This window comes from Carassius gibelio, chromosome A12 (assembly GCF_023724105.1).
Source record: "Carassius gibelio isolate Cgi1373 ecotype wild population from Czech Republic chromosome A12, carGib1.2-hapl.c, whole genome shotgun sequence".
Taxonomy (NCBI): domain Eukaryota; kingdom Metazoa; phylum Chordata; class Actinopteri; order Cypriniformes; family Cyprinidae; genus Carassius; species Carassius gibelio.
In genome coordinates this window covers 7791650-7800499 of record NC_068382.1, presented here as the reverse complement: position 1 = coordinate 7800499, position 8850 = coordinate 7791650, and the positions used below count along the sequence as shown (strand labels likewise).

Sequence of the window (8850 nt, the reverse complement as noted above, 5' to 3'; positions counted from 1 at the left end):
CAAACTCACCACAAGGAACAGTGGGTTTGACGTCAAAATCTGAAAGACCAAAATCCATCCCAAGTTCTACATTAACATCAAAAGTAGTTGGCTGTCTATCTGTGTTTGGTGATGTTTCTAGACCGCCATCTACTCTTGCATCAAGTGGAACGTCAAATGGTCCAGTGGTGACAATAGTAGGAACACCGGACTCCGGAGGAGAGATTCCAGTGTGGATGATCGGGTGTAAGGGGGCAGTGATTGTTGCCCAGTCTGGTTTAAAGGGAACTGTTGGTATTGGATCAAATTCCCAAATAAAATCGATTGGGTCTTGTCTTCGTTTTCTAATGGCATTTTTAAATGTCTGTTGAACACAGGACCCTGTGATTGTCCGTGTTTTACCAGTCATATCAAGATAATCCACCTGGAGCATTCCATCCTTTAGAGAGGTGGCAAAATCATTAGATTACACAAAGTAGAGACAAACAAAAGCTTAAAGAATTGAAAAGTATGATTTTATAGGGTCATACCTTGATTGCTGAGTGTTTCAATTTGACAAACACAGCATGGTGACTTTTCCAAAGGACTGGACGAGGCAATTGCATGGGCATATCTTGAGAAAACAGGTAGAAAGGAAGCACCTTTTTACTGGTTGAAAAATCTTTCAAATCAGTTACCGGTTTACATTAGTTATTGGCATTATACAAGTTATTTCCATTCATTAACAAATGTTATGCATAAACATTGATTAAATTACAATAATCTATATTCATGAACAGAATCAAGCTGCTACAGTCAAATTATTGGAACAACAAGTACTGACCCAAAACTTTAACATTTATAATCTTCTTGGCTGGTAATTTTACAATCACATATGGCTTTCCACAGATAACTTCAGGTGATTTTCTTGTAGAAGGTACATCATGTGGCAGGAAGGCAGCATGACAGGTCGCAGTGCCGGATAAATTCTTCATTAGAAGACGATCAAAGTAAAGTATCCTTACAGAGTAGTACATCCTTCTGCCTCGAGTCTAAAGATAAAACAGATAGTTTCACTTTTGTTCAAGGAATACAGAGTTGTCAATAGCAGGTGCATTGAGAAACTAAATATCCCGTGTGCTTTATGTGTGGACAAATACACATAGATGCACACAGAGAGACAACAATGTAATTAACATCATCATATGTGTGAAGAGTATTATCTGTGGACAACTTATTTAATGAAGGTCTCTGTGTATTTGAAATGACAATACACGCAAACCCCATGATTTTGATATACATCTAAAAAGTGGATATAGCGACCTGGTCGAAGGTTTCTTGCGTATTCAGTCTTTGACTGACGCTTCTGAATTTATCAGGATTGTGTAGAATTTTAGTCTAGCTCTGTGTACCATATGACTCAAATTTTAAAGGGGGGGTGAAATGCTATTCATGCATACTGAGTTTTTTACACTGTTAAAGAGTTGGATTCCCATGCTAAACATGGACAAAGTTTCAAAAATTAAGTTGTACGTTTGAAGGAGTATTTCTGTTCCAAAAATACTCCTTCCGGTTTGTCACAAGTTTCGGAAAGTTTTTTTCGAGTATGGCTCTGTGTGACGTTAGATGGAGCGGAATTTCCTTATATGGGTGCTAAGGGCGCGTCTGCCGGAAGCAGAGTATAGCAGAGCAGAGAGAGGCTGTGCACAGACAATCACTCATCACAGCGAGAGCGTCGCGAAATGTCACAAAAGGAGTGTGTTTTTGGTTGCCAGGGCAAGACAACCCTGCACAGATTACCAAAAGAGAAACAGCATTAAGGGACCAGTGGATGGAGTTTATTTTTACAGAGCATCAACGGAGTTGTGCAAGTGTTTGTGTTTGTTCCCCTGCATTTCGAAGATGCTTGTTTTACAAACAAGGCAGTTGACGCTGGATTTGCACATCGTTTATTTCTTAAGGATAATGCAATCCCAACGAAAAAGGGTCACGATCGTGTGTTGGAACCGCAGGCGGTGAATAAAACTGCTTCAAATATCTCTGTGTTATTAACTTAGCTATCGGCGTGTAAGCACATCAAGTAAACAACATGCGATGTTGTCATCAAACTGCACGAGTAAAACTGCTTCAAATATCTCTGTGTTGTTTACTTAGCTATCAGCGCGTAAGCACATCAAGTAAACAACATGCGATGTTGTTATCAAACTGCACTTTCCACATGTACAGCTTAAAAAAAAAAAAAAAAAAAAAAAAAAAAAGACGACAAAGTGGAACTTAGTCATTTTCCAAAACCGCTAAGCAAATACATACAGTTTCAGTACATAGAGAAGCCTTTGCTGATGCTGCTCTTGTTCAATTTCAGCCTCTGGATCTGTGTCACAGCTTCCAGACGCGCTCAACACAAAATCCTACTGGCGCTCGTGATTCTTTAGCTCCGCCCACACGTCACGCCTCTAGGCGCTCGTGTTTTTCCGGGAAAAATCGGTACAGACTATCTTTCTCATGAATATAATAAAACTAATGACTTTTTGGAGTTATGAAGGATGCAGTACTACTCTATAGGTACTCAAGATTAACAGGATATTGAGTGAAAACGAGCATTTCACCCCCCCTTTAAGTGATACCTGGATATAGACAATGTTTCCAATTAAAAATGGATCTCACAGATTGATTATGCATCAATTTTGATATTTGATATTCTGGACTAAATAAACATTCAATTATCCGTTCAGTGGGTACCTAATGTCTCTTAAGTCTCACATTGGCCTAACGTGAAATTCATGATCACGAACTTGCCAACCTGATGCTAGACAGAGGGCGTAGATAGACTAATACATGTTTTGCATGCCACCTACTGCTTGCTCATGACAAGTGTAGTTTATTTAGTCTTTTCCCATACAACTTGCTAACATCAGCAAAAGACCGAAATCAGAAGGTCTCCGATGCCATGCCAATCTGCAGTCAAATAGTCAGACAATGATATCAGGAGAGCTCAGAATCAATCAAACATAACATTAGGTAAAATTTTATTGTCACATTGTAGCTGCATGGCAAACCAGCTTCTGCAGACACTGTAGTCAGTCAGCCATGTTTATTTATAGAGCACATTTAAAAACAACAGCTGTTGGCCTAAGTGCTGTTCAGAATTTAAGCATAACAAAAGTCAACATAGAACACGGCAATGTATATTACAGAACAGTTATGCCAGTGTGCGTACTTATGAGCAACAGTAAGTTTTAAGAGACTTGAAATCAGTGTACAGTAGTTAGACATTCAAAAGGCCCCTTTTACCACTGCACGTACCGCGCGGCATCTGTAAAGTGCATCTGCAGCTTTTGACCGATGATTGGCGTTTTAACCTTTATCTAACAAGCACATCAAAGCACATTTTCACAAGTAGACGTCAGTTTTGCCTCCTGATGCATTACATTTGACAGCTTCAGTCAGGGAAAATGAAAGAAAAACCACTATAGTTTAAATATTTCATATACTTAATATTCACAAATGAAAGTGTAGGATTATCCTTGAACAGTCCATTTCATAAAAAAAAAACAAAAAAAAAACACCATATTCTATAGTTCAGAACAATTCCCCATCGAACCATTAGTGGGTCATAAAACAGTCATGGTGGCAAGACGGCTAAAGGAGATGTCACCCCCTTTCCCTTCCCATGCCTGTCTAATTTCATTAAAGCGATGCCAGAACAGCAGGAAAAGATTTCTCTTTGTTCCCCAAACTTAAGACCACATGGCCAAGGAACCCTGTGGTGACCCCAATGCATAAATTCCCAGCCTTATCAAAAAACGAAGGGTTCTAAGGCATTCCTCTGGCCCAGGATCACCAAAAACCAATAGACTGAAATATAACCCACTTGTGGTTTAATACAAACAACGGTCTCAATTGCTTCCAATAAGCTAAATTGATTACAAGTATTTACCTAACACATTTATTAAGTATCATGTATGTTCTATATAATCTGTGGAATTATTTGTGCATTTAATTCATTACAGCCTATTCGTAGGGTTTTCTACCTCAGTTATAGGAGCTAATCACCAGAAGTTGCCTCATACATGTGTATTCTCTGTTAAACACTTATCACTGCTAAATCCTTATTTACTTCCACCTCAACTATGGGAAGTATATGTATTTTGTTACCTACTTGATGGGTAAATGATTTCTAGAATTTTGATATAAAGTAGATGTGTGTAGGATGCACCATATTTAAACCATTAAGTTTGCTTATTAAAGGGGGGGTGAAATGCTCGTTTTCACTCAATATCCTGTTAATCTTGAGTACCTATAGAGTAGTACTGCATCCTTCATAACTCCAAAAAGTCTTTAGTTTTATTATATTTATAAGAGAAAGAGAGTCTGTTCCCGGAAAAACAGGAGCACCTGGAGGCGTGACGTGTGGGCGGAGCTAAAGAATCACGAGCGCGAGTAGGCTTTTGCGTTGAGAGCATTTGGAAGCTGTGACATTACCATGAGGAAAAAACATCATCCAAAACAAACCATGGCTAACAGTCAGATTCAGTCGTATATTTATGATCCAAAATCAGATCCAGAGGCTGAAATTTAACAAGAGCAGCATCAGCAACGACGTCTCTATGTGGTATGTATTGAAACTGTATATATTTGCTTAGCGAAGCATCTTCGAGATGCAGGGAACAAACAAAAACACTTGCACAATTCCATTGATGCTCTGTAAAAATAAACTCCATCCACTGGTCCCTTAATGCAGTTTTTTTTTTTTTGTTGGTACTCTTTGGTTGCCAGGGCAAGACAACCATGCACAAACACTTTTGTGACAATTCGGTCTCTTGCTCTGATCAGTGAATGTCTCTGCTCTGCTCCACGGGAGCGCGCTCTTCCGGGAGAAGTGCCCTTAGGACCCATATAAGGAAATTCCGCTCCATCTAATGTCACACAGACCCATACTCGAAAAAAACTTTCCGAAACTTGTGGCAAACCAGAAGAGGTATTTTTGGAACAAAAATACTCTAACAGAAATGAGTCGAACCAGACAAATTAAAGAGTCTATCAAAGCTGTGTGCATTTGAAACATGAGAGCCGAATTCCTCAGGAAGTCATAAATCAGTTCTAGTGCCACAAGAACCAAGCAAGATGACCAACCAACTTGTTCACACAACAGCTTCAACATTAACGCCACTAGAACAATTATTTACAATTTCAATTCAAAGAAGAGAAATTTGATGCCAAATGTGTTGTTCGTAATTGAAATGCAACGCTGGACATCACATGTAAACCCAGGAGATCAAGTTAAACACTTCCAATGACTTCCCCCACCATGTCCAGGAATCATGTCCAAAATTAGACCCTGCCAGAGCAGGAAAATTCGGACCACATGCTTGGTAAGATAAACATATGATTTATGATACCCCCCGAGCCAAGACAATATCTGATTGGTCAAGACAACATTTGAGGTGTGGCCAACAGGCCAATTTAAAAACTGAGGACATCGTAAAATCTTTGCTTTTAGTTCTAGCCTTGCTTGTGCTATCAGTCATGCTAGCTTTTAGTTCCAGCCTTGCTTGTGCTATCAGTCATGCCAGCTCTCTGCTCTTAGCTTTTAGTTCCAGCCTTGCTTGTGCTATCAGTCATGCCTGCTCTTAGCTTTTAGCTTGTAGCTTTGCTACCTAGCTTTAGCTTTTAGCTTCTAGCCATGCCGTTTAGTCATTGTTCTTTGAGCGTGGTTCTGCGTGCTTCAGCCTGCATGCTTGCTGCTACTTAGCCACGATGAGAAGGAACACAACCTAGTCTCGTCAAACTTTCTTTTCTGTTTGAGAGTTTCGTGTTCTGAGTTAAGTTTTGTAACGTTGAGTCTCCGACGCCTGACCTCGGGTGCCCGTTCAACTTCAACCAGCGCACACGACTCTGCACTTTCAGCCAACGCCCAACAACCACGGGCTTCCCAAGACGTCACTTCAGCCACTACTGAACTTCCAGCCAATCAGCGACACCGGGATACCCCTTTCAACGGGATTCCCTTTCACAGGAAACGAAGGCAATGTATCCCCAGATATTTGTTGTGCTGGTGTATCTAATATAATTTAGTCACATTGAGGAACTCAATGCGAGGGCCAATTACGTGATTGATGGTTGTTCATGTCTATGCAATTTAAGGTATTGCTGTAAACTTGGGATTCCATATTTCCATTCTCTTAAACTCCTCTTTCTCTAACTTTCGATCTTCCTGCAACTTGTGTGAATGTGTGAGTGCGTGCGTTTATGTGTTAGATTAGTTTATATGTCTTAGATTTATCTAATAAAGCCTTATTCATATTGAAAAGAGAAGTATCTTGTGTTTTGTGCTTACAAGTTAATGTCTTAAACTGCCGATCTTGTTACTGTGCTAATTGATAGTGTTTCACTATAGTTTGGATATTAGTATCCAGCGCAGATTTGATGTTAAACGGCTCGTTCACTGAATCGCAGGGCGTCTCCGTGACCAGCCGTGAAACAGTGATTCTGTTCAAATTCCCTTTAAAATCTTAAAGGATTCCCTTTGAGATAAATTGACCTGTTTCCGTTACAACTCCAAACGTACAACTTAATTTTTGAAACTTTGTCCATGTTTAGCATGGGAATCCAACTCTTTAACAGTGTAAAAAAACTCAGTATGCATGAACGTATGTAGAAGAATGCGTTGGCATGTACCAGCCATTAAGGCCCAATCCCAATTCTATTTTATACCCCTTCCCCTTGTCCCTTGAAACAGAGTGTCAAGGGGTAGGGGAGAAAATATTCCCCCAAGGATTGGGACACCACCTCCATGACGTCACACATCATCTTTCGTCATCTAGCACTTACAATACACAATGAATTTCTTTTGCAGAGAAGTTATTTGGTTTTGGTGACTTTTTTTGTTAATTGAATGTTTTATAAAGATATTAGCAGCTCTGTCTTAATTAACTTTAACACTTCTAAGAGATTTTTCATTACCCGGTTTCAGACAGGGCTGTCCAATTCCCCCTTTTTTGTTTATTTTACAGAACTTTTATCATTAAGTATTATCCATGAAAAAAAGCTTGGAAGGTATATCCATCTTTGGAGAAATTAATCTCCCAGTTGGATGATGACACGACTTTTTTTGAAAGATAAGAGTCAATTAACAAAGGCTATAAATGTATTTGAGCAGTTTTCATGTACTTCTGGATTGAAACTGAATATGTCCAAGTGTGAGATAAATGACGCTCTATAAAAGTGATGATTCTTCAATTGATGGTATCTCTGTAAAAGAGACCGTAAGGTATCTTGGTATTTAACAAAAAAATTAGCAGCTCAACAACAGCTAAATTTTTCTGGCAGTGTCAAAAAAAACCCCAAAACCTCTTTAATCTTTGGCTCCAAAGAGACCTTTCCCTTTATGGGAGGGTTCTTTTGTACAAAGCAGAAGGGTTATCTCGTTTTGTATATCCTTCACTTTCTCTTTTTGTTAAATGACTCTACTGATAAAGGAATTAAACATTTTCTAGACTTCATATGGAAAAACCTCACAAGCTAAAAAAAAAAAAAAAAAAAGTTTTCAAATTGTCGAAAAAAGCTGGACTTAAAGTGTTAGATTTTAGTGATACAGTGAATACCTTTTGGATAAATTGGATCAAAAAGTGCTTAAATCCTAATTCTATATGGTTTATCACGAATTATATATTTACCAAAATTGGTGGTCTTCCCTTTATATTGAAATGTAATTACTTGCCAGACAGATTGCCAGTTGCACTTTCTAAATTTCATCAACAGGCACTTCTTGCTTGGAAGCTACACCCACAATTTTTCACCTCATAAAACCTAATCTATGGAACAACTCCAATATAAGAATTAAGAATAAAAGTAACAGTTTTTAGAACAATTTTCCTCTCTTCTTGGTTTAACAAATATAATTGGAATTCTCTCAATTTTTGATAAATCTGGTTATTTTTTATCTTATGAAGATTTAGGTCTATTCATAATTTCCCTTTACCATTTGAAGAATATAATGCAGTGCTTAAAGCAATTCCTTCTGGTCTAAGTCAACTTGTTAAATGTCATCTAACCTTTAATAAGAATATCACCAAAGAACCTGGTTTGATTTTAGATGGTATAAATATACTTTGAAAAATGTCAAATATGCTTATTACATTTCTTACGGAGTAAAAACTATAAAGTTGCTAAAGGCAAATTTTATAGGGTGTCTTTATTGAACATATAGACTGGAAGGAAGCCTGGATGTTACCTCTTAAGTATTGTATTTCAAATAAAACTAAGCAAGTTAATTATAAGATCTTGCATTAAATATACCCAGTGAATGATACGGTTGCAAAATATATGTTGACAATTCTTGTTCATTTTCCGGGAATGAGGATGAAACACCGATTCATTTATTTTTCCAATGTGAAAAAACTAGTAACTTCTGGAATAGGTTATATCTTCATATTGGCAAGCACCTTGATTCTTCCAAATTCTTTCAATTAAAGGATATAATCTGTTACTACAAAGATAAAGCTAGCACTTCAATTAATTATATTGTTAATTTTTTTATTTTGTTTGGGAAATTATTTTTATTCACAAGCAAAAATTCTCTAAATCGCAGCCTACTTTTCCTCATTTTTTAATTGAAATTGATGCATGTCTGAAGTCTCTAAGGTTAATTAAAAACAAGAAAAGTGACAGATTCCTGAAATATGACAATATTTTTGGTATTACCACTGATGCATAATGTTTCCTCTATGTATTCTTTTTCATATATTTGTATATGTTTTATGTGAAACTTTACATGTACTTGATAATTTAATTCCTGTAGATGTTCTATTTGTTATGTTCTTTATATGTCCTTATCTAATGCATATTCAATAAAAAAAAAAACTACAATACACATATACTGGTGTGCTGGTG

At 37.5% G+C, this 8850-nt stretch overlaps 1 protein-coding gene across 2 annotated transcripts in view; it reads right to left on the bottom strand.

Annotated features, from left to right (window-relative positions):
* Positions 1-8850, bottom strand: part of LOC128025037 (mucin-17) — a 40007-nt gene that overhangs the window by 20292 nt on the left and 10865 nt on the right. Inside the window, exons 4-6 of one of the 2 annotated variants that reach the window (XM_052611008.1) lie at positions 803-1010; positions 510-592; positions 10-418 (exon numbers count right to left, since the gene is read on the bottom strand). In XM_052611008.1, coding sequence (XP_052466968.1) covers positions 10-418; positions 510-592; positions 803-1010 — 700 coding nt within the window. The remainder of the gene's footprint in view (positions 1-9; positions 419-509; positions 593-802; positions 1011-8850) is intronic. The other variant, XM_052611009.1, reaches the window with a different exon arrangement.